Source organism: Meles meles, chromosome 18, assembly GCF_922984935.1.
Source record: "Meles meles chromosome 18, mMelMel3.1 paternal haplotype, whole genome shotgun sequence".
NCBI lineage: Eukaryota > Metazoa > Chordata > Mammalia > Carnivora > Mustelidae > Meles > Meles meles.
The window spans coordinates 11,590,565-11,616,390 of NC_060083.1; the positions used below are offsets into that span (position 1 = coordinate 11,590,565).

At 51.7% G+C, this 25,826-nt stretch overlaps 1 protein-coding gene across 2 annotated transcripts in view; it reads left to right on the forward strand.

Moving 5' to 3' along the window:
* The window catches only part of ANKFY1 (ankyrin repeat and FYVE domain containing 1), a 72,760-nt gene that overhangs the window by 178 nt on the left and 46,756 nt on the right, over nucleotides 1–25,826 (forward strand). The window contains exons 1-3 of one of the 2 annotated variants that reach the window (XM_045985526.1): nucleotides 9–769; nucleotides 16,064–16,256; nucleotides 20,084–20,202. In XM_045985526.1, the coding sequence (XP_045841482.1) occupies nucleotides 16,093–16,256; nucleotides 20,084–20,202 (283 nt within the window). In that variant the 5' untranslated portion in view covers nucleotides 9–769; nucleotides 16,064–16,092. Of the gene's footprint in view, nucleotides 1–8; nucleotides 770–16,063; nucleotides 16,257–20,083; nucleotides 20,203–25,826 lie in introns of those variants that run through there. The other variant, XM_045985525.1, reaches the window with a different exon arrangement.

Sequence of the window (25,826 nt, forward strand, 5' to 3'; positions counted from 1 at the left end):
GGCGGGCCGGGGTTCTGGGCGCGGCTCCCGGGGCGACGCCCCTCGGGCGTCCCCGACCCCGCGGGCCGCGGCGGCTGCGGAGCCGGGTCCGGACCGTGCGGCGGGGCGCGGCCGTGGGCGTGAGCGGGGCGCCCTTGGGGACCGGCCGCGCCGGCGGGGTCGCCCGCTGCTCGGAAACCGAAACCGCTGTCCGGCACGTCCGGCCTCCGGGACGCTGCCCCCAGGGCGGCGGGGGTGCGGGCGCGGCCGGGGTCGCCCTCGTCCGGCCCTCGCGCTCTCCCGGGGCGCCGTTCGGGACCCCGCGGGCGGAGGCGCTGAGGTCTCTCGGGCCCTGCCCCCCGCGCGCCGCGGGCAGGCGTCCGCGCTGTGGAGGCGGGTTGTGCGGGGGGAGAGCGGGCAGGCGGCGGCGCGGGGTCCTTCGGGGGCCTGCGGGGTCCGCCTCTGTGCCGCCCCGCTGTTGCGGGAAACGCGCCTGCTGTGACCCGGTGCCCTTCGAGCGGCCGCAGGGCGCTGGTCACGACCTGCCCCGTCGCTCTGGAGCCCAGCGGGGCCTGAGCCCGTCGTGGCTTGGGTCTTGGGTCGAGGCGGCCCCGACGGCGCGCAGGCCTCCCGCCCCGGCTTGGGCTCGGGGACTAGCCGGTGAAGCCGGCCTGCCTTGCCCTGCGCGGACGCGGGTCTGATGCCGAGGTCCCGGGCACGACCGGCGTCGGCACCCCGCTTTCGCCTCGGTCCTCCCCGCGTTAGACGCCCTGGACGGGGGCGCGCAGAGGCGAGTAAAAGGGACGGAAGCAGCAGCTCGTTTTGGGGCAGATCGCGGCCGGCAGCCCGCGCGGCGGCGCTTGGTGCCGGAGCAGCGAGGAAGGGCGGGAGGGAGGGGAGCAGGGGGCCCTCCCGGGAGGCCCGGGGTCTAGCCCTGTGCGCTGGAACGGGCGCAAGTGACCCGGCTGGGAACGGCGCTGCGGCCGGCGGTCGCTTAGCACTTTTGCTCCGCACCTGCTTGCCCCGCGGTCAGCTTGCAGGCGGGAGGACCTTGCGCAGGCTGTGAGCAGCGACCAGCGAGCCGTGCTTTGGGTGCGTGGACACGCGCAGCCCGGGGCCCGGGCGCCTGCAACGACACCTCCTGGAGGGTTCCGCCGCCAAGGGGTCATGAATGAGCGCGCCCCCCGGGGATGTTCCCGCCGGGCGGCTTTTCTGCGCCCGTTCTGTGTTTCAGTTTCCCGTCCCGCGGTTTCAGGTTTGGGGAAACTGTGTTGCCAAACGTCGGGAAGCCTTGAGTGGGGCGGGGAGGCTGCTGGGGGGAGGAAGGCAAGGGTAGCGGGAAGTCGTGCTGCCGGTGTTGTAGTCCGTTTGTCAGGGCCGCTCCGCCGGTTCTGAAATCCCCGCGGACAGACAGACCACATGCGGAAAGCTGGGCCCGGGAGCAGCGGGACCGTCTGTGAGCGTGCACTGTGCGGACCGGCTGCTGGTGGTTCTGCGTGCGGTGCCAGGGCGCGAGGGTGTGGGAAGTAGTGCCTGGGAGTACGGTGGAGCCTGAAGAGACCTGTGCGCAGGTCCTCTCTTAGGGACTCCTTTAGAACTCAGCCTTTTCTTCTTCCCGTGTGTTCGCGGCTGGTGGTCTGACTCTGAATTAGTTTGTTTCTACCCTACATGTGCAGCTCTCCTACTAATTTAAAATTGCTTCATCACTCAAAAAAGTCCTTCCTACTTGGACTTCCTGCTTTTCCCTTTCTCCTTGCTTTTGCTTCCTCACCACCCACTTTTACAGTTCCAGTGTTCCCTCTGTGACACGGATGAGATCACGTCTCCTTTACTCTTCTCAGCACGCTCACCCCGCACACACACTCTCCGCTCCTGTGGGTCTCGTGATCTTAAAAAAACATTCCAAAGCCTTCCAGGGACCCACAGGTCCCAGCGGGGTCTGGCCCCTGCTTAACCGTGCAGCCCTGTCGCCTGCTTCTCTCCCCTCTCTGTGCTTTTTTTTTTCTAAATTTATTTATTTGACAGACAGAGATCACAAGTAGGCAGAGAGGCAGGTGGGGGGGGGGAGCAGGCTCCCCGCTGATCAGAGAGCCCAATGTGGGGCTCTATCCCAGGACCCTGGGATCACGACCCGAGCCGAAGGCAGAGGCTTTAACCCACTGAGCCACACAGGCATGTGCGCCCCCCCCCCCCCCCCCCCCCCCCCCCGTGCGGTCTCCATGCTCTTGCTGCACTGACTTCCTTGCTGTCCCACATGCGCTCCCAGCCCGTCCACCTCTCCATCTGTCCCTGCGGTGCCTTGGCCTGGAACAGTCACAGTCTCTCCTTGCCGCTAAGTGGCTTATTTGAGTGTCTGTTTAGTTCTCACCACATTTAGAGATGTTCCTAATTATTCTTTAAATTCCTTTTTTGTACTGTAAACCCCATGAGGGTGGAGACTTCCATTTTGTTCAGTGCTGTGTACCCCAGCTTGGAATCATATGTATGGTTGAAGGGATGGCTGAGTTTATTGAGCGTCATTTACCAGACATGCAGCAGAGTAGCCTGAATACACCCTCAGTCTCTGGTCGGGTGTGCTGGCGGGACCGGCTGTTCTGAATAACGTTAGGCTCCTGCGATTCCCCAGCCTACTTTTTGTCCTGCCGGTTTTTGGTCTTAGCAATCCAAGTAGAGTGCTTGAGAGCTCTTCTGCATTTAGATGAGGATTTGAACCCTAGTCCCGAGAAAGCTGTTAGCCCGGCGAGCCAGTTAATTGCTCTCTGTCTTAGTTTCCTCAGCTTTAGAAGAGGGGGTCCTCTCTGTCTCAGATGTGGCTGAGGGGGGTCAGAAGAAATGGTGCACGAAGAACACTGCCGGTGCAGTGCCCGGCGTTCTGATCCTGGCCTGTGCTCTTTTCTTCGTCCCCTCTTCAGCTCTGCTCTCCTTCCCTTCCTCAGTAAAATGAAGGTGAAAACTGGAAAAGATGTAATGGGTTACTAAACAGAAAATTGATCATGAACTTTTATTAGCTTACTGGAATTTGGTGAGGAAAAGACTTTGGACAATTCAAATACTAGGTGAGTACATTTCGTATTCTGGACAATCACTGGCTGATACAGTAGCCACTGGCCCCATATGGCTACTACTTTCCTTTAAATTAAGTAAAATTAAAAATTCAGTTCTGGGGCGCCTGGGTGGCTCAGTGGGTTAAAGCTTTTGCCTTCAGCTCAGTTCATGATCCCAGGGTCCTGGGATCGAGCCCTGCATTGGGCTCCCTGCTCTGGGGGGAGCCTGCTCCTCTCCCCACTCTCCTACCCCCGCCTGCCTCTCTGCCTTCTTGTGATCTCTGTCTGTCAAATAAATAAAATAAAAAATAATTCAGTTCCGTGGTCACAGTCGCTCAGTTTCAGTGTACTCACCTCAGTTTCAGTTGCTTTGTAGCTGTGTGCTTGGTGGTCCCCTTCCTAGCACACAGCCCAGATGGACAACACTTGCTTGCATCATAGCAGAAAGTGCTTTGTCAGTACAGGCTGGTAGAAGGAGGGAAAGAGGAAAGTTTGCTCTCTTTTCAGTTTTCAGATTTATTCCTTTCCTTATTATTCTACTCATTCAGTGAGTATCTGTCCCACTCTTTGTTTTGGTCTTGTTTGTTCTTTCTTTCTTTCATCAACATCTAAGGTATCATTTGTTTCAGGGGGACGGGTCTGGGATTCATCATGTCCCAGGCTTTTGACAATTATGCATTCCCTGGAGATCTCCTGACCACTGTCCTTTCATGAGCCTTGCTTCCTTTTTTCTGCCATTCCCTTTTTCCACTTCTGTCACCTGTGGCACCTGTTCACTTCCTCCTTGGGGATTTTCTTCTCCCCCCACGAAGAGAGAAGGTTTACCAGTTCACTGCAGTGACTACGGATATGTGGGAAGAGAGCTGCAGGGTTCCGTCACTGGCAAGGCAAGTGAGAATACCCAAGGGTTAGACTCCTGTTTAGTCGGAGTAGGTCAAGGGTCTGGGGTATTTAAGCTCTGCCTTGTGAGGCAGAGGATGGATGAGCGTGGAGTGGGAAGAGGGAGAAGCGGTGCCAGACCTCGAGCGTCTTCACAGGAGCGTCTGCAGTGTGGGAGGGAGGTGAAAAGCATGTGTAGGAAACTATTGTAAGGCAGAAGGTGAAAAACGCTAGAAGTTACTTTGAAAATCCAGATGGGAAGAGATTTTCTAGGAAAGTGGTAGGGAGTATGTTTTGGGTAGTCAGGGAAGGTCTTTGCTGCAGGAAATAGTGTTTGACCTGTGATTAGGAAAACAGACCTCTCTTGGACATGGGGGGATGGTAGTGAGAAGAGGTCACTTCTTGATGGAAGGAATAGCGGGATACGAGGTTGGAAAGTATGTTAAGGGACAGATAATGAACGGATTGATAAGGTGTTTGGATTTTACGCTGTGGACTGTGGAGTGAGGCTGCTGAGTGATACCCACCGAGGTAGTGACGGACTAGAATTGTTGGTGGCACGTGGGCAGGACTGCAGTGCAGAGGACAGATCTGGGGGACTGTCACAGTTGGGGATGAGTTTTTTGGTAAGGAGCTTTGGGCTGGTGACCGATAGGAGCAGGACTTGCAGAAGGTATGGAAGAGGGGACTTTGGAAACTTGTTTGCATGTTGACAGGAGATAGCAAAGATGACTCAGGGTTCTGCATCTGGATGACTCAGATAATGGCTGGGAGGAGGAGGAACAGATTCGAGAACAACTGTCTCGACCTCCTTTGTGGGTGTACTTTGCCGTGTCCAGTGGTTGTGTCTTAGCGAGCGCAGTTGGAAGCATTTCCAGTCAGACTGGCCTGTGGGTAAAAATTAGCCAGTTAACTAATATTTATTGATTATCTCTTATGAAACCAGCCCTATGATAGGGCTACACAGAGTGAGGTTTGGAAGGATGTTTGTCATGCCACTGACTTACAGACAAGACTTCACAGAGTTGGACTCCCTTCAGGAAAGTGTCTTTCATTTCTGTCAAGTGGAAGCTGCTGTGCCAGGGGTGACAGAGTGACCAAGACAGTCTCAGCCTTGATGGGACCTTGGAGCAGACAGAAGGGCACAGTTTCTCAGAAAAGAATGTGTATTGTGCTTTATGGTCACAGATTTTCTCTTGCGTCGGTGATCGATGGCACCACTAATAAACACGCTCTCATGTCAGTGACCTGCACTCAGCCGCCAAACCTGTGGGTCCTGTGAAGCTGGCTCTTCTGTGTGTTCCTTTCTGTCTGCGTCTGTCCCGATTCAGACTGCAGCTCTCAGCATGGTGCAGTCGCCCGGGTTGCTTTTAAAAACCCAGGTTTGTGCATCACTCAGCTTCAGGGAAGAGCGGTGTATCCACAACACATTTTTTTTCAAACGGAGTCATTATTGGATAAAACATGGTCTTACTGAATCAGTTTTTTAAATTAGTCTGTTTATATATGCGTGTATGTAAATGTATAGCTGTGTATGTGCACACAGCTGTAGATATGCATAAGATAAGGTAGTGTTTCCTGCCTAAGGAAAGAGTCCTGGGTAGTGAGTTTATTTGTAACTAGTGTAATAGGATTTTTTAAAGCAAACTTGGGTGAAACAATGGCTTTTGTGCTTTGTCAAAACATTCAGGTTATGACAGTTACATTCGCTAGGTTTTTAAAAGGGCAAGAAGTCAGAATGTGAGGTATCTCTTAGCACCCTCATGTTTTTAATAATATCCGGAGAGTGAGAGAGAGGCAGGAGAGAGCAGTCCGACAGGGGTCCGGTGGCCCTGACTGACCCTTCGCGTGTTCCAGATGGTATTGACCTCCCCTTTCCCTTTTCCTTTCCAGGGGGATGTGTTGTGCACCTGAGTTCTCAATAGTGAATATACCCACTTATTTCATACTCTTTATTAAATGGTTGTCTTAGGGGCACGTGGGTGGCTCAGTCGGTTGAGCGTCTGCCTTTGGCTCAGGTCATGATCTCGGGGTCCTGGGATCAAGCCCTGCATGGGGCTTTCTGCTCAGTGGGGAGTTGGCTTCCCCCTCTCTGTCTGCCCCTCCCTGCTCATGCTCACCCGCATGTTCTCTCTCTGTGTTGGATAAATAAAATATATAAAAAATATAAAAAACAACGGTCATCCTACATTTAGCACTCTTGATTAATGAACGGACATGAACCACTGAGGAAAAAAATTCCCATCTGTACTGGGACAGGGTTAGAGAAGTCATAGCGGAGGTGAATCATCACCAGGGAGCTCTTTGTTGGTGCTGATGCCAGCAAGGAGGATAGTAGTTTCTGAGAAGTTGATGTTTGGATGAAACACTGTAATGTGGAAGAGCCTAACATATCCCCGAGACAGTATTTAGTCTTGTAGATCTCCAAATAAGGTGCTGTCACAGCTTTTACAGTTATTTTTTTCTTTTATCTCATGGACATGGTTAAAGCAGTAAAGATAAAGTCATTTAGTAAGTAACGCATTCTGTAAAGAACACTAATTCACAGTTAAAATTGGGGTTCGAGTACCAAAACTAGAGAAGTGTGAAGAAATTGAAACGTCAAGATTTTGTTCATCTAAAAAAACTTGATGAGTCCAGTTTGGGTTAGAAATTACGTTTAGGAGGGGAACGGGAAGAACACATTTAATTCCTGGTTAGTGAATTAACGGTAAACGTTTGCTGTCCTGATACTGGAGCCACATTTAGGCAGCATGGCGCTGTGGGACGAGCACGGACTTCGGCTTGAGGTCTTGAATCTTCGGTTGGTCTCCCGCTAACTGTGTGGTTTTAGACCATCCATTGAATCTAAGTGAATTCTGTTTTGTCAAGTGCTGTGCTGATTGGAATATGTTGGTTAGAATATGAGATAATGAGTTAACTGGTATAGGAGACATCAAAAAATACTAATTCCTCTTTTTTATTGCAAAGTGTTACAAGAAAGCCTACATTTTATTCACTGTGTAAAACTTTGTTGTTGACACTACTCAGCAAGAAGCTGCTAGGACTTTAAAATATTTTACTGTGTGTAGTCTTTCGTTTGTAAAGGAAAGCATATAGTTTTCTAGGGCTGCTGGAACACATATCCCTGAACTAGAAGGCTTCAAACAACAGAAATGTATTCCTCATGGTTCTGGAGGGCGGAAGTCTAAAATCAGTGTCACTGGGCTGAAAGGAGAGTGTCACTCCCGCTGGGAAGAGCCTAGCTTCCAGGGTGGTTGGCATTCCTCCGCTTGTCAGTCTTCAAGGCTGCGTCTTCGTATGGCCTTTCCTCTTTGTGTCCAAGCTCCCTCTGCCCGTCCTCCTAAGGATGTGTGTAATTGCTCGGGACCTGCCCGCCTCGGCTCTCTCATCACACCTGCAGAGCCCCCCCTCCCCTTGGCATGTAAAGGTGATATCCGCAGGTTGCAGGGATGAGGACATGAATATCGATGGGGGCATTTTCCAGTGTACCACGGTAGGCAGTGTCATGGAATTTGATCATCCGAGTCATCAGATTTCTAAAATTCTGTTTGTGTGCAGTTTCGGAATGCTGAGACCGTGCCGTGCAGTTCAGAGCACAGCCAGTGGATTACCAAGATAAATAAGATGTGTCCTGCCCTCAAGAGATGTCTTAGAGGAGCCAGAACACCTTGGTAGGAAGCTTATCCTTTTCTGGACAGTAGAGACTGGCTGAAGGCGTTCGGCTTGGTTAAGCCACGTTTCAGGAAGATGAGTGACGATGTGTGTGGAGTACAGTGATGAGGGAAGCAGGACACGGATGCTGGCTGCACGGGAGTGAGTCAGATGAGAAAATGCTGGTGCGATGGTGTTGAGAAAGAGGAAGATGTCAAGGTGTGTCCCAGAGGGAGTGTGCTGCGAGCTTTATTGAGGCATAATTGGCAAACAGTGAGATTCACCGTTTTCAGCCGACATTTGACAAATACTTAGAGTGGTGTAAGCGCCATGGCATTCATGACCTAGAACATCTCTGCAGTCTTCAGAAGTTCCCTTGAACTCCTTTGCAGTCCGTTCCATTCCTGCACCTCTGGCAGCCACCGATCTGCTCTCTGTCACTGTGGTTTGCCTGTTCTATAGTTTGGTGCGGGATTCTGCGTTATGTCGTCTGCGTTATGTCGTCGTTTGTGTCTGGCTTCCTGTCCTCAGCATGTTGCTTTTCAGGCAGCGTGTTGCCGTTGTCAGTAGTCGGATCCTTTTCACAGACGAGTAGCGTTCCACTGGATTTCTGCACTGGCGTTTGTGTGCATCCGCCGGCTGGAAACTCAAGTTGTTTCCTGTTTGTGTGCACGTGTTTCCACTCCTCTGGGTCAGTAGCTGGGAGTGGAGCCGCTGGGTCACAAGGCAGGTGTGTGGTTGACTTCAGAGCCATGGTCGGCCTCCTTTCCAGAATGTGCTGCTCCGCATCCTCCCTCTCCGCGTCCACGCCAGCACTTTCATTGTCGCTGTCCTGCGGGAGTGCCGGGGCAGGCCAGGGTGGCTTTAACTTGAATTTCTCCAACAACTAACGACACGCATCTCTTTATTCATGTACTTTATTTGCCATGCACTTACCTTCTTTGGTGAAATGTTCCCACTTGTGGCCCTTTTTTTATTGCATTGTATTGTTGTAGCGAGCTCTAAGAGTTCTTAATGTGGTCTGTAGAAACCTTTGCTGGAAATAACACTTTCTACACGTTTTCTCCTTGTCTGTGGCTTGCCTGTTCTTTTTCTTAGTGTTTAAAGAACAACTTCGGAAATTTGTAATGTCCAGTTTATCCATCTTTTTCTCTTAACTGATTCTTTTTTTTTTAATTTTTATTTTTTTAAAATTTATTTGACAGATGGAGATCACAAGTAGGCAGAGAGGCAAGCAGAGAGATGGGGGAAGCAGTCTCCCTGCTGAGCAGAGAGCCCAATGCAGGGCTGGATCCCAGGACCCTGGGATCATGACCTGAGCCGAAGGCAGAGGCTTTAACCCACTGAGCCCCAGGCGCCCCAGAAGGAAGAGTCTTATGCAGACCATTGCTGGTTCCTTTTCTGGCTGTCTCATGGCTTGCTGATTAAATATATGTAAGTCATTATTTTAAGCTAGTCATCGTGAAAGCAGGTTTTTGTGCAGCATTTTTCGTCACGACTGATGAGCTATCAGGAGGCTCATCGAGACGTCTGCCCTCAGACTGCGCTGGTGAAGAGCACATGGTGCCTCACGCAGACTGCCAGAGGTCTTCACTGATACTTAGCATGGCCGTGTTGGTGAAACGGTAGGTTTTATATGTTATAGAAACTTGCTTTTTCTAAAGCAAAGTTGGAGGAAGAGAAGGAGGGAACTTAGCTGACACCAGCCACTTGATGAAAAGGTAGATAGTAACCCTTTAAACCGGGCTCTGCGCTAAATGGTTTAATGTGACTTCATTCCTCCTTGGCAAAACCCTGGGATGTCACTGTAGTTCCCATTTCCACTGAGAACACTGCAGCACAGAGAGCAGTACCTGCCCGAGGTGACGCGGCTAGGAAGTGGGCAGCCCCGGCCAGCGAGGCTCGAGTCATGCTCTCGAGGACGAGCTTGTTACCTTCTGAAGGGTTGGAATCATAGCAGACACTTGCTGAGCACACACCGCAGGGCGGGTGCCCTTCTGAGGTCACTGTACGTGTTAGCACATTTACAGAGGAGAAAGAGGTATTCGGTGGCGGTGTCCCAGGTGTCCCCATAGAAGAGTGGGGCCGGAGTCGGATCCCAGTTGGCCTCGCTCCACAGCCTGCAGGTGCACCGCCTTCAACCCCGGGCTGCGCTGTGGGCTGTTTTCGATATTGCTCCAAATGGTGACCTCGTGCTTTTTCCTATGCGAACTCTTAACTGCTTGGGACACTTCAAGGGCACATTTGCACGGTTGCAGGCACACAGTATGCCCACTCAAGAACGTCTTGGCCGAGCGTGCTGTCAGCTCCGTGACAGAAGAGACAGTGTGACGATGGCAGCGTCAATGACAGGTGCACCTGTGACCTGAGTTTCCCTGCAGAGATGCTGTGGAGTGTCTGTGGTTTGGCAGATAAAAGCCCTAAATCACCCTGAAGCCCTTCCTTTATCTTCCATCTTCCCTGATGAGAATCTGCGTGTCCTGGTGGTGTCCAGCCCCTGGAATTCCGTGTCAGCAATTCTGGAGAGAGATTAGGGCTGTTGCAGTAGGTTTCGGAATTGGGATTCCAAAGAAATTTACAGGGATTCCTTGAGAAAATGATCAAAACCGAACTTTTGTGATCTCGTTTTAAGGGTTAGGTAGAGGAATCAGCGACTTTTTACTCGGGAAGGCAGATGTGCTCATGACGCAGTACCCAGATTCTTGTTCCCTCCTGCCGTGAGCGCCCTGGGGGTGCTGCGGCGGTGCCACGCTGTTTGCAAGGGGTGACGCTAGACTCCCTTCTTCAGAACTCTCCAAGAGGCAGGTCCTGATCTCCTGTAACGGTGCCTAGTAGGTGCTTCTGAACACTGCAGAGTGATTGTTTCAGTGAAACGGACGCGCACTGCTGTCTGGTAGCAGCTCTGGTGGAGCAGAAGGCCTAGGTTGGCTCGAGTGTGGAAGGTTCATTTTGCTCTGTGGAAGGAGCACCAGGGGTCTGTGGTGGCAGGCTGCCCCGTCAGAGGCGGGTGGGCTGCACCCGGAGCTGCCGGCTGGCACTAGCAAGGGCAGGTGGCCACCGGCCGTCCTTCTCATTTGGCTTAAGCAGAGGCGGGTGAGGGGCAGGCGTTTGCTAGTGAGCCTAGGCCTTGCCTGCTAACTATTTCTGTTTCTCAGAGTTGAGTATCACTTTGTTTGACAAACCTGTTGACTGATACAGTTTTAAGGGAGAATCTGACCAAGGAAGTAAAAGACTGAAGCCTTTTCCTTGTATTTTCTGGACCCAGTGTGCTGAGATAACGTACAGGCTTTATCTCAGTTGTTTGAGGTAAAACCCCACTTTCCTGGGACATAGTCCCTTGCTCTGGCTGAAGCCAGGTGGCTTCATGATCTATTTGTTTGTTAAAGATTTTATTTATTTGTTTGTTGGGGGTGGGGAGAGAGAGACTGTGTGCATCAGGCAGAGGGAGAAGCAGGCTCCCCTCCGAGCAAAGAGCCCGATGTGGGGCTCAGTCCCAGGACCGGGCTCGTGCCCTGCAGCTGAGCCCCCCGGGCCACCGGCTTCCTGGTCTGTTCGGGTCCCCTCAGAGCACGGTCTCTACCTGTAGCTTCGTAAGCAGAAACCCCACGTGCCGAGGTGGCCTTCTTTGCCTTGGCACCGGCACGGCACCGGCACTTCGTCCTTTCTGAGCGTGACTAGATGATGTCGGCGTCTTCCGACGGACCAGCGCATGAACGGAAGAAGGCTGCTCAGCGGCTCTTCCGTCTGCTCAGTCGTGTGCCCGGGGCAGCCGCCCTGCATGTGACTTGGGGAGCTGTGCTGGGCTGAGATTTTCCTCCTGGGCGCTGGTTCCCGTCCCTGCGGCCTTGCGAGTCGTCCGCCTTCCCCAGCCCGCCCCAGGTCTGCTGTGCGGGTCACGCCCCGTCCACTTCTGACAGCCCGAGCAGGTTCTCCAGCAGAGCCTGAGAGGAGGGGTGGGTGGCCGGGGGCCATGGATTCCGCCACTTTCTCTTCCCCTGGGGCATCATCTGCGAGTTGAACTAAAAGAGATGGTCTTTAGGTTCCTTTCAGTCAGAAGTTTTGTGATCTCTAGAAACCCTTATATTTGGGTATTAGAAAATTGTTTTCCCCAATCTTTAAAACACGTATAAAGCCATATGTTTGCTTATAAGTGCACATAGAATTAAGAGTCAAATATTGCAAGGCTTACAGCAAAAAATAAATGGTCCCACCGCTCAGTCCCGCATGCCACACCGCGCTCTTCTCTCTCTGGTGACCTCTGCGTGACAGTGCGCGTGCTGCCGTTTCCAGACTCTGACTTCTTACTGAGCGCGTTAGGGGTTGCCGCTCGGAGAGGTTTCTTCAAAGCACAGCCTCCCTCGCACCTCCCTGAGTGAGTAATACTGGCGCTTCCGAGTGCAAGAGGCTTTGCGGTTCGCCGTGGGCACTGTCAGCGCCGACTTGCGGTCCAAGGTGACGCGGCGTTCGAAGCGGCTCGTTGTGCGTTTCTCAGTATTTGCTCGTTTTCTTGGACTTTGATCACTTCACACTTCTCATAACATCCCTTTGATTTGCCAGGACTTTCATCGATCAGTTTTGGTTCCGAGGTCAATAATGCATTTGAATCCCATTCTGATTGTCAGGACTCAAAAAAAATTGTGTAAACTTTGTAACAGTTACAGCTGTGTATCTGGGAATCTATCGCTGTGGAACGCTGGCAGCGGAGGAGATGCTGGCGATCGTGAGGGCACACGTGAGCCACAGTACCGTTGTCACTCAGTCCTGCAGGAGCACTGGGAAGCAGCCCCTCGACCCCAGTTGATAGGTGAACTGAAGCTCAGAGAGATGAACTTGCCTCCGGACCCACGATTCAGACTCCTGTGAGTTTGGCTCCAAAACCCACTGTATCAGCTGTTTTCGTGTATATCAATTGTTTCCAACTTTTTTTTTTTTAAAGATTTTATTTATTTATTTGACAGAGAGAGAGAGAGAGAGAACACAAGCAGGGAGAGTGGGAGAGGGAGAAACAGGCTTCCTGCTGAGCAGAGAGCCCTATGTGAGGCTCCATCCCAGGATCCCAGGATCATGACCTGAGCTGAAGGCAGAGGCTTAACGACTGAGCCTCCCAGAGGCCCAAGTTTTCAACTCTTTAATTGCAGCATAAGATACATGCGGAAAAGAGCAAATCATAGTGTGTGTAGAACTCAGTGCACTCCCCAAACAGAATGTGCACTGACTACTCAGACAACAGGGGTGTTAGTGGCACCCCAGAGGCCCTCACTTTCCTCCCCGGTCCTGCCCTCCTGCTGTTCCTCCCCAGGTGGCTGCTGTCCCAACTGCTGATGCCGTACATTCATATGGCTCGGGTGGTCACAGGTTTGAACAGAGCGTATGTCCTTTCACACTTCCTGTTACACTTCTGGAAGTTCAGTCGTGGTTTTTCTTCCTGTTTCTTTCTGTACAGGAAAAAAAGTATAAATCTCCTACCTTATACAAAATGTGTTAATGCAGTGCTTTGTGCTACAGACTTCTCCCTTTGAGGTCAGTGATGAAAATCCTTGGCGTGTCAGTCAGACCCGCTGTGAAGGGCGCTCCAAACCCAGTGACCCCGTCGAGAGTAGGAGCGTGACTGAGCCCTTGCTAAGGGCTTCCGTGTACCTGTAGATGCTGTGTGTTGATATTTTTAAATACCGTAGGAGGATCATTATCGGTCCTGTTCTCCTTTACTTCGCTGGTGGCTTTGAGAGCGATGTTTTGTTGAAATATGTGTGGGCCAAATGATGGCCGTCCTAGTAGATGTGGGAAGAAAACAGTTCGTTATCTGTATTTGTGTTTGTACAGATTTCTCCTAAAATACTGTTTTCTGCTTATGAAAGCAGAGCATGTTTGTTACAGAATCCCTGAGATGTGTGGAGCCTTGCAGTAACCAACCCCCCCCCCCCCGAGATCTGCTGATATTTAGTGGTATTTGTCATTGTACTTACCACGTATGTGAATATTTATAATAAAATTAGAATTACAAAATATATTTAGTTTCACTGCCTGCTTTTTTCTGTTAATATATTATTTATCTCTGAATACATACAGACTATTACATATTTCTTAGAAAGTGTTCGTTGCGTAATAACTTCACAACCAAGTATCATACTTAGTTTATTCAACCTTTCTTGTGCTTTGAACCAGTTTTTGATTGTTTCCATGTTTGTAAAGAATTAGCTATTGGACAGCAGGGGGTGGGGGAGGGATGAAGATGGGGAGAGGCCAGGAATCCTCTCTTATAAAACCGGATTGTCCTTGTTCAGCTGAATTGACCGACTGTTTAGTGATCCTTTGTGTATCCGACCCTGTGCCGGGATCTGAGATGTGGATGTGAATTCTTTCACGTTGGACAGCACATACGATGAGTGAGGGCCTGAACTGAGTCATTGTGGGTGTGCGGATACAGAAGACAGAAGGATTCCCAGAGAATTTTATGTGGGAAAAAGCCCTGACTTTTATAGGGTTGGGGTCCTATGAGTGAGAGAGAGACATTTAAGATGACTCCCACATTTTCTCTTCACATAACTGGGCTAGACGGTGGCATCATTTATTAGTTTAGGGACCATACAGAGGCAGAGCACATTTGCTCAGAGTTTTGTCCTGGGCATAGGGAGCTTGAGGTGCCCATGGCCCACTAGAGAGCAGTGTCTTTTAGGCAGATGGCGAGATGAAGCTAAGAACAGAAATCCGGACCACAGAGATGTGTCCCTGGATCGTCGGCACTGGGGTTGTGGCCCAGCTGCAGAGTCTGACCAGTGGAGCTGCCTTGGGAGGACAGACAGCTGCGAAGAGGCAGGGATAGAACTCTGGGGAGCATCAGTGGTCCACGGTGGGAGGCACACAGGGAGGCATGGGGAAAACGGAGAACCAGATTTGGAAAGAGGGTGGCATCATGGTTGCTGGAAAAAAAAAAATCTTCAAATGCAGTGTAGTAGGAGAACCATCCAGTGTCTGTTGGACTGGCAGTTCGGTCATTGTAGAGAGGCGTTTCAAGGGGATGGTGGGGACACAGGAGGGAGTGACGGGAGAGTAGGGTGAGGAAGGGGTGTATGGTAGCCAGATGTGCAAGGGCACAGGGGGTCAGGTGAGCTGTGGAAGGAGGGTTTTGCTTTACTAGGGTCTTGAGCAGGTGTATGTGCTGAGGAAAAGGACCCAGTTGGAAGAGATGGAAGTTGCTGAGAAGGGAGGTTGATGCCAAAGCAAAGGGCCTGAGCAGGGTCCGGAGGCTAGGTGGAGGGATTGCTGCTTGCGTAGGAGGGAGGTCCTTGCCCTGAGGAAGCACCGGGTGGCTGGGAGGAATTGCTGGTGCGGCCAGAGTTGTTGACAGCTCAGTTTTCTCAAGACACGGAGAGTGAGGCAGGTTGCGTGGGACGTGGGCTTGAGGGCAGTGTCAGGATTTGCAGTGTCTGAAGGGGTGGGAAGGGGGAAAGGGGCCAAGTCCCAGAGGCAGGAGCAGCAAGTGGTCGGAGATCCGGCTCCCTGGCCGTGATCTGTGTAAGCACTTGTGAGCACGGTGCCATGAGCCCCAGCAAGGCTCTGGAGCATGGGGAATGGAGAAGGGAGGTTTTGTGACCATGGACTTCCCCAGGGAAGTCTTCCCTGGTGTCCTAAGTTACACTTAGTGTGGATTCTCACACCTCTGCTCTTTCCTTCTCGTGCGCCTAGAACTGTTCTGTGTTTGATGGTTACCATTGTTATTGTAACCCTAAAAGTTTGCTTTCCCCAGCAAACCGAAAGCTCCGAGGAAAGAGACATCTGAACTTGCTTATCATTGTGCAGTGTCTAGGACCTAGTAGACGCTCAGCAAATGTTTGTTGAATTTGAGAACCAGCCTTTTTAATCTGGCCCAGCATGCCTGTGGACGTGACTTGCTTTCATTGGAACCATCATTGGCTGCTTCTTTCCTGAAGGGGGGAGGTCAGGTGGCGTGGCATGGTGGGTGACAGACCACAGGCGTGAGAGTGCGGAGGCGCTTACCAGTGCCCCTGCCCACCAGCTGCAGGTCCACCTGCTAAGTCTTAGTGTCTCTTTGCCCAGCATCGTCACCCGGGCTGTCCGGCTGGTGATTGTGCCGACCTCACGGGGTGTTTCTGAAGCTTGGGGAGAAAGAGTTTGCGTGGCACATGGAGGAATCAGTTTTCACTCCCAGTGGCTTGAGAAGACAGTCCTGGGTGATTTTGGTAATCTTTCCTTGAGACTCGGGGCTTTATGATGAAGGATTTGCAGGGCAGGAGCCTTGAACATTTTCCGTGTGTCTGTTCCTTGTCATTTCTTGAGTATCGATCGTTAGAGAAACTCCTGGACCACGAAGGTCTTTCTGGCCCAGTGATGCCGTGGCAGCCGTTAACAGAGCCGTTACGGGTATCGTCAGGAGTATCACTAAGAAAGGAGTGTCACCAAGAAACCGTCCTTTCGTGGTGGTCCTGTCTGTGGGGTGCTGTCTGCGCCACACCTGCCATAGTAAAGCTGCGGCTTTGTCTCCCTCGCAGAGGAGGTGGCCAAGTTGGAGAAGCACTTGATGCTTCTCCGACAGGAGTACGTGAAGCTGCAGAAGACGCTGGCGGAGACGGAGAAGAGATGCGCGCTTCTGGCTGCACAAGTGGACAAGGAGAGCAGCAGTGAGTCCTTCATCAGCCGCCTGCTGGGCATCGTGGCCGACCTCTACGAGCAGGAGCAGTACAGGTGAGCCGCGCCGCCGGCCGCCCCGTAACCGCTCGCTCTCTCTTTCTCCCCGGGCTTTTCCTCTCTAAGCAGGATGCCGGCAGCCCTGTAGTCCCTGGAGTGTAGGCTCTTCGGGGCAAGATTTTGTTTCTTTTATTTCCTGCTTATTTTTAGCACAGAGCGTAGGGAGTCGTGGTGATCGCATCGACGAGGTAGACAGGAAGTAGCTCACGTGTCCGGGGATTCAGGGGGAAAGGTCCCTTCCTTTTGGGATGACCCAGGAAGGGGTCTTGGCGCAAGCGGGCAGGCTAGCATGATCGAGGACGGCGCCTGGAGCCGCACAGCCTGTGTTAGCGGCTCAGCGGGCACCTGCTGGCTGTGTGGTCTGAAGCTGTAGGACGCGCTTCAACTCCTCACCCATGAAGTGGGGATTCTGTAGCCTCCTGCTGTGTTCCTGTGAGGACTAAATAAGTCCGTGTTTGAAGTACTTAGATCGATGTCAGGCACATAGTAGCTGTTGTTGCTGAGATTCGAGGTGAATGTTCGAGGCCGGGCAGGGTTCGGGAGATGAAGACAGCCATGTTACCAGCGGGGAGTCTGAGAGCAGGCCGAGATGTGGGAACCTGCAGAGCGCGCAGGGGACGGGAGGGACCGTCTTGGGGTACATGTCCCTGGAGGGGACGCTGGGAGAGGCAGGAAAGGTAGGGGGATTTGAATTGGGCGGCCAAGGGGGGACATTGGGACTTGATCCTCTGGGCAGTGTGGGATAGTGTTTCGAGCTGTTGGACTGTTACCGTCAAAGTGGTGTTTCAGGGAGGGGAACCTGCTGGCATTGTGTAGGCAGCACCGTGCAGAGAAGGGAGCCCCACAGCGAACGGGCTGTTGTGCGTTGTCCAGACCAGAGAGGAAGGAGGGCTGAGTCGGGACGGTGGCAGTGGGTATGGAGAAGAGACATGGGCATGGACGTGCACGCAAGGGAGTTCAGCTACAGAGGAGACGGGCAGTCAGGCTAGCTAAGCCTTAGTACAGTCCCAAAATAAATGATGACATTTAAGATAGATCAAAATCTGGGTGCGCCTAGGTGGCTCGGATGGTGAAACATCTGCCTTCGGCTCGGGTCATAATCCCAGGGTCCTGGAATCAAGCCCTGCGTCAGGCTCCCTGCTCGACCAGGAGTCTGTTCTCCCTCTGCCCCTACCCCTGCTCAAGCGCTCTCACTTTCTTGTTCACACGTGCTCTCTCTCTCTCTCTCGTTAAAAAAAAGATCAAAATCTAGAACTGCTGTCTTTCAACTTAATTATTTATAAAAGAAAGAAAAATTTAATACCCCAAACAGAGGAAGTACATACTCGGAGTAAAGGGCAGCCTTTTAAATTGTGAAGTGTACTTGTGAAGTGTAGTTCATCGTCTCTCGTGTTCCCCTCTTTTTTCCGTGGACCAGTGGAAACTGGTCCCCTGGTGTGGGAAGCCTGACCTGCTTCTGTTGTGGGCACTTCTTCTCCAGTCCCTGAGAGCTCCCATCGTTGGTTCACGTTCTCTGTCACTTCTCCATCACGTGAGTCCAATGTACCGCGGCCGCTCCGGGTGGCCGTGGCAGGGAGCCGGGCGCACAGTGCGGGTGCTGCGGCTGCAGTGGGCCTCCCCTGCGCGTCCGAAGCCCGTCCCTCACCCGGTGCAGCCTGGAGATCAGTGGGCACAGGGCCTTCCGGGAGGACTTGGGCTTCGGACATGGAGGACCTGAAGTTGGAAGATCACTTTCTAAAGCAGACGGTCCTTTAGCAAAACAAGGAGAGACCCACCACGGAGCTTTGTCCGCAATATGCATTCTGTTGAAGAATTTAACTAGTATTTGTATGTGCATCTCAGTAACTAGAGTAATTGAAGAGTGGGTGTTAAAGGGTTTTTAAATTGAGAAATGCGGAAGAAATTGGTCACTTTAATTTTACTTCAGTTCAGGAGAAGGCTTTTGTCCCTTCAAATAGTTAAAAGTGATGGTAATACATCATTCTTCTAGCGATCAAGCTTACGGGGTTCTCTTGGTGTTAGAGAAACTAGCAGGAAGCTCTTTATTTATGCTTTCTCTCCAGTAACAACATCCTAGTATGCGTATTTTACAGGGAAAAGCTCTTCGACTGGGATGGAAATTTTAAAGATTTCTATTTGAGAGAGAGAATGTACAAGCGGGAGGAGGGGCAGAGGGAGAGGGAGAAGCAGACTCCCCACTGAGCAGAGAGCCTGATGCGGGACTCGATCCCAGGATAGACGCTTCACCGACTGAGCCACTCAGGTGCCCCTAGAATGAAAATTTAAAAACATTACTAGCCTCCTAATTGTTTCTGCGTAGAGTTCTCAGAAACTTATCCAGTCTTCCATTTTTGAATTGTATTTGTAGAAATTGTTATTATTAGAAATTATTAGTGAGGTCCTTGTCTGTATTTCCATTTCCCCTGTTTGGCCTGACATTCATGAATATGTAGAAACATTCCTTTTTATGATTTTGTGACTAGAAGTCAGTCAGTGGCTGAAACAGGAAACAATAAATCTTCATTTAAGTTCCTACAATTTAATACTTTATACATAAATTCAGAGTTTAAAAATCATTTGTATTTTATGAACAGCTTCCTGTTTTCATTGAGTTTTAGAAATTTAACAAAGGATATGATTTGTTGTATTTTAAGTAAAATATTTGTTTCTTTTTACTGATTGATTAATAATGGTCTGCTGTTTTGAGTAGTTTGTAGTAATTGGAAATACCGAGTATCCTTCACTCTTCTGATCTAGCGTGATTAGCGGCTGCTCGGTCTTCAGAGGAGCCGGAACTGCTCACAGGCCTGCGGCCTGGATGGTGTGTTCATGGATACACCGCGTGTGCATCCACACTAACACAGAAACCATATTCTCCTTGGGCTCCTTTAAGTGGATGCATTAATTCATGTCATAGTTTTTTTTCTTTTTGTTGTAGTGACTTTTGTGTCTTTAGCTTGTGAAGGTTTCCAAGCCCACACATTTTGAAGGGGCGTATGAAAACAGAAGAACTTGTACGTACACAGGATGGTTTTAATTAATGACTCCGGATTAGTGCTGCCAGCAAAGCCATGTGGCACATGGCTGTGTCGGCCCAGTGGGTCATCTGGAGGTTTTTGTTAAATGCCCAGACACTTTCCTCCCTCAGCATTTGACATTTCAGAGTCAAATATAAATATTTGAATATTTGAAAAGCTCTTTTCACAGTAATGGTTTGTCATAAATATGGAAGTGTGTTCAAAAAAAATATTTCTCCCACCCCATTTCTTTCTAAATGGTTGAGCAGAACGCGTCCCATAGTAGGTCGGAGTGTTTCTGTCAAGAATGGGAGTGTAGACGTTGGTTTCACGTTCCGGACGGCTTGGTCACAGCCAGTTTGTAGTGTTCTGCATCCCCTTGCTTGACCGTCGGTGGGTCCAGTGTGCAGCTCCGTGGTCCCAGAGCCTGTGTCACGGTCTCCACGTTTTCCTTCTCTCCCTGATGATCCACCTTCGTGTAGTCTGCATGAAACCTCTTCTAGGTTTCATGTGAATATTAATCATCCTGTCTAACCAGTAGGTCTGCCACCTTCAGAGTCCCATAGGGAAAAGCAGAACGTCCCATGTGAACCACTGCTGGAAGCTGTCAGTACAGCGTGTGAGGCGACGTGTGTCATACACACGGCCCATTAGATTCAGTGCTGGCGCAGGGCCATACCTGCGCTGGTTCTTCTTTTCCAGGTAGACGGGGATCAGTCCATGCGTGTTCCTGTCATTTCTGAGTCCTTGCTGTACCTCGTCGTGGTGACGTTTCTCTTTATGTCTGTGTGTGTTTTTCTTCCCCAGTGATCTGAAGATAAAGGTTGGGGACAGGCACATCCGCGCTCACAAGTTTGTGCTGGCGGCCCGCAGCGACAGCTGGAGTCTGGCTACTTTGTCTTCCACCGAGGAGCTGGACCTGTCAGGTGAGCCTCTGACCTGCCTGTGGGGGACGTGTTAGTGCTTCAGTGGAAGTGGGAAACTTTCTTACTGCTTGGTGGTGACCACGAGCCGGTTGAGTAATGAGTGAAGTCAGCGGGTCGAACACAGCACGTCTGTGTGATCCCTGACCGTAAGTCCCACATCCGTGGAGACCGGCAATATTCTTGTGTCTGTACAAGATAGATGTCTGTCCAGAAGCTCTTTTCCTATAATGTTATAAATATGGGAGCATGTGTAGAAGGAAGCGTTTGCTTCTACTTCTAGAAAACGTCTGGGTGTTCAGTTGCTCAAGATTCCATCCTAGTTGCCAGGGGCTCTTCCTGCCGTGTGGGACTGAACGCGGAAGCAGGGTTCCTCCCAAGGATGGAGTCGTCGTCCTCTAGTGGTGAAGGGCGACCACCAGACTTCAGAATTGGTTTGATGTTTGATGTATGACTAAATTGTTTTGTGCCCTGTTGTGTTGTGTAGAATTTGGGTAAATAGGGTGGTAAGTAGACTTTAGAAGAACCACTTCCAAAAGTTTGCTTCAGAATTGCATTTTCATTTAGAACTTAACCTGCTCTTTTAAAACCGAATTTTAAATTTAATTCTTTTATGAACAGTCATGAGAATTATAACACATGGTAAGGCTGCTCCCAGGCAGTGGGGTAATGAGTTAGTTGCAGATTTTATTTATTATCTGTGTGAAAATGCTGCAGAATTACGTCTTGCTGCAAAAGGTTTGCCAGTTCAGAAGGTGCTGTTTTCCATGTGCGGTGCTGGGAGCACTGAAACGATTACAGCCGTGTCTTGCCCATGGAGAAGCGGGTTACGCAGGTCGTATCGGCCCAGGGCTCCGCCGACGCCAGTGCAGCGGCTTCATGTCGCCGGCGCAGACAACCCACGTAGGCTGATGGCCAAGCGGTGCTGTGGAGCCTGGGTCGGTGTTCACCGCAGGCCAAGCGGTGCTGTGGAGCCTGGGTCGGTGTTCACTGCAGGGGCTCGGCAGGGCAGACGGTGGATGCTTTTCCACTGTGAGTGAACCCCGTTTCTTGAGGATCGTTTCTAGGGTTTAACCTGCGACTTGTAGTTCAGAGTTGCAGACACAATTATCTACGTGTGGATACACTTGTGTGTGCGACTGCTTGGGAAACAGCGCACTGCTGTGCAACAGAAGTCTCCGAGCACAGCTTTCCCTGGAGGCCATATATCTTCAACCCCCGTACGGCAGAACAGTGGGGAACTTTTAAAGCCCATTCACAAGGGGCATGAGAGGGTCTCAATTTCAGTGGCTGACCAGATAGTTTACAAAGACTAGAATCTAAAGATGATAAGACACGGGAAAAAGTCTTCCAAGAAAAAGGTTCGGAACGCGTCGTCATTTTCGGCTGTCTGTTAAAACGTTATCACAAATTGATGGTCCCAGTGGTCTGAGGCCCATGGAATTGGTACTCTCGCCCATGGCCAGTCATACTATGAATGGCTCTGAGCGTCTGAGAAAGCAGAGAGCTGAGCTATACAGGGGTCTTCCTTGGGACTGCATTGTAGGACTGTCCGGTGGATTCTGCCGTAGGTAATTCAGCAGCGAAGGTAGTATCAGAGTTTCTTGTGTAATTGTGAAATATTGAATGCAATCAAAATGAGTAAGAATGGAGAACAAGCAAAACCACTTAAGAACACAGGCACTTGCAGTAAGGTATAAAAGGCCTAATTCAAACATTAAAAATTTGGTTTTACTTTTTTAGAACATCATTAACATTTAAGAGCAGCTTTAACTCAGTGACTGACTGCAAGACTGCATCACTGTGAATCAGAAGATGAGGAAATATTTAGTTTAAGAAAGTATCATGTTGGGGCGCCTGGTCAGCTCAGTGGGTTAAGCCTCTGCCTTTGTTTCGGGTCATGATCCGGGGTCGTGGGATTGAGCCCCACGTCTGGCTTTCTTCTCAGCGGGGAGCCTGCTTCCTCCTCTCTCTCTGCCTGCCTCTCTGCCTACTTGTGATCTCTGTCTGTCAAATAAATAAAACCTTAAAAAAAAAAAAGAAATACCATGTTTATGCCTCTAAATGTCCTTGGAGCCCCTGCTGTTGTACGTCCCGAGCGTGGTCTGAGCCCGGCTGTGCTGTCAGCGGTCAGAAGTGATCCACAGTGGAGCAGACGTCCTCTGGCTTTGGTGGGCGAGGCTCTTGCCAAGGTGGCCGACGGTGGAGCCTGTGGCATCGTCACTTTATATGATTTATCCCTGAAATTTGTCCCGGGGCTAAGTTCAGGGAGGTGAGGCGAAGGTCGACCCGTTCCCGGCTGCTGTGTGTTTGGCCTGGCCGTCCTGCTGCGTCGCCTAGAGCGGCGCGGGTGTGGCTGCCCAGACTGGGTTGTAGCCCCCACATGTATGTCTCCGGAGCCGTGTGTGTGTTACACGACATGCGCTACCCCCACGTGGCCGACCAGCGGTAGGAGGGAGGTTGGAAATCGGCTCTTGTGAACAAGTGCATGAACAGCGCAGAGGCGACGTTTTAGCTGGTTGAACTTTTCCACGCTAATGGAGTGGATAACATCATTCCTTGAGGATGTGGGTGTCTTTCTCAGAGCTGTTCCCTCCGCTACACGGACTGGGGTGCTTCGGGTGCTGGGGATGCAGCCGTGACCAAGATTTAAATTCCTGTTTGCATGGAACTTACATTCTCGGATTGGTTTTCCAAGTTCCACGTTTTCTTTTGAAGCTCTTGTGTAACGGGTACTCCTTCAAACTCAGAATAAGCACAACTTTGTGCTCATCGTTGTACGTATTTCGGCCTGTGTTGGTGGAGAAGCAGCAGGGCATTGAAGGTGCAGGTTTAAACCGCGCATGCATAGATGAGCGTTTCCCTAACCCTCACGCTGCTCAGAGAGTACGGTGTGTCGTGTCTGGTCCGGTGCGCAGGTCTGACTGTGGGAACGTGTCCGACCCAAACTGAGGGACATTCCACAGCGTCACCAGCCGGTGTCACCCAAGGCCATGAGGGTCATGAAAGACCAGGCGAGAATCGGTCAGATCCGAGGTCGAGGGCACGGTGAGTGGCAGTGTGGCTTCTGGACCGTCGAGAGGACGTTAATGGGGAGACGGGCGGCATTCGGGAAGGTCTGCAGTTAGATGCTGCCACTGGGTCAGTCCCAATACCCTGGCTTGGCTTGTTGTCCTGTGGCGGTGTGAGCGTTACAGAGGAGGGTGAGGGAGGCGTGTCTGGGAACTCTGTAACCTTCTTGTAAGTCTGAATTGTTCTGAAGCACAAAGATGAAGGACATATAAACATGCTTTTTATTTTTTTATTGTTTGAACCCTAAAGATACGTTTGTTGAGATACTGAGTGGCCACCTGGCAAGAGAGAGAGTCTCAGTCTCTCCAGGCCTGTGGAAGAGCTTCTTGGGAAGCGAAACTGCTTGCCTCAGGCGGAGTGACTGGCTTCTCGCCCTCTGAGAGGCTCCACATGCGGGACAGGGCGCCCGGACGTGGGGCTCCGCGGTGCTTTCTTCAGCAACTGCGTGCCGTGAGGCGTCCGGCTTCCCTGGGCTGAGTCCTGGTCCTGTCAGGCTTTTCCCAGACCCAGAGGGCCCCGTCCTCCCTCCTGTGGCGCAGGGTTGGAAGAGCGGAACCCGCCCCGGAGGCTTCCCTGGGCCTGGGGAGCGAGCGCAGCGCACTCGTGGGCGGCCGCTGGGCTGCCGTTAAGGCAAACCCAGCCAGACGGGATCTGTCTGCGCCGTGTCAAGTGCTCGCTCCAGGTGGCTCCGCCCGGGTGTCCCTTCATGCTGTGTCCTCCGGCTGTGGCCGCGGGAGTCTGGAAGGATGCCCGTCAGCTTTTGGTACCCTCCTGCCATCGCGGGGCCCCAGTCCCGTCCTCCGCGCTGGCTGACTGAGCTCCGTGTGACTGGCGGTGTAGAAGTGACAACAGGGGGACACCTGGGGGCTCAGTTGGTGAAGCGTCTGCCTGCGGCTCAGGTCGTGTCCCAGGGTCCCGGGATCAAGCCCCGCGTGGGGGGGGGTCTCTGCTCCGCTGGAGCCCGCTTCTCCCTCTGCCTGCCGCTCCCCTGCTCGTGCGCGCGCTCTCTCTTTCTGACAAATAAAATCCTAAAAAAAAGAAGTGGCAGCAGTTGCTTCGGAGACAGGTTTGCCGACGCGTGGCGACTTCCTCCCCGGTCCTCTTCGGAGCAGCCAGCTGCCGCGTCCTGCAGTGTCCTGCGGCCGTCAGCCTTGTGGGCTGCTGCTGGCGGCCCCCACCCCGCGCCAGAGAGTGCCCGGGAGCCTCAGAAGGTCTGTCCCTTCTGTGGTGACGGCCGCACTCTCTCCTGGTGTTGCTCTTGTGCTTTTCTCACACTGGCTGTGTTGACTTTGTGTTTTTATGGAAGATGGTCTTCTACTGCCTGCAGCAGCCGCGGTCTAGTGGATCATGGCCTCGGGGACCAGGCTCTGCGCCCGTATCCCCGCACTCGTGTCTGGAAGGGCGTTTTCAGGCGAGTTCGTTTCTTGCCTCCCTTTCCACGGATGAGGAGACTGTGAGGTTCCTGTGGAACCGCAGTCACTCGAAGCACTCCCTGCTTGCACAGTCAGAAGGATGCAACCTGGGGTGGGAACCCAGCCCTTTTGGCTGCAAAATCCGCACCATTAACCACAGTGTCATGCAGCCTCTGGCTTTGGGTCTCTTTTGTTTCCAACGTCATTGAGGTGCAAAGGAAGTGAAATAAATTGCGGATAGTAGAAGTGTACAGTTTGATCACTTTTGACCTAATTGTGAAACCACTGCCACGTGGACTGACAAACACTTTCACCTCCTTAAAATTTGCCTCCCATGCCTTTGTAACCCATCCCTTTTCCATCCACATCCCAGGCACCCAGTGACTGACTTCGTTCCTTATAGGTCAGCTTGCATTTTCTGAATTTGTGTGAGGACGGACTCACGGAGTGTGCATTGCGTGTTGTGGCTTCATTCATGCAGCGTATGGATTGTGACGTCCGCCTACGGTCTCTCTGCCACGGTTTCAGGCCCCGTTCCCTGTCCCTGCTGAGTGGCATCCGCGTGTGCGTGTGCTGCAAGCTGCGGTTTCGGGGACCTGCGGGTGGATGCTGGGTTGGTACAAAGAGCCTGTGTGCTCGACTGGATGTGTCTGCGTGTCTGTGGGGTGAGTACTTAGGGGTGGCTAAGTTTAGTGTTGGGACCTCCTGAAACTGGATGAGGTGGAGGTAGCCTGCACACCCCATGAGCAGTGTGCGGAGGAGCTCCGGGGCTCCAGAACCTTCCTGACCTCGTAGGCACGTCACCATACGAAGGGATGTGGGGTCTGGTGTGGCGCTGAGGACCAGTCACGGTAAGCATTGTCTCGTGTTCTTGGTCATTTGTGTGGCTTCTTTGGGACGTGCGGGTTCACATCTTTTGCCCTTTGAAAAATTGGGTTGTCTTCTCAGTTTGGGGTTGTAAGCATTCTGTATAAATCTGGATGCAGGTTGCTTGTCTGAAAGCAAGGACTCTGCCTTGCTCCTGGTTGCAGAGGGAGGCAGTGAGGTCTTTCATCACTTTACACCGCTTTTGATTGTAGGGTTTTCATAGACGTGCTTTACCAACTTGAGGATTCCTAGTGTTTTGAGATGTTCTAGGATGTG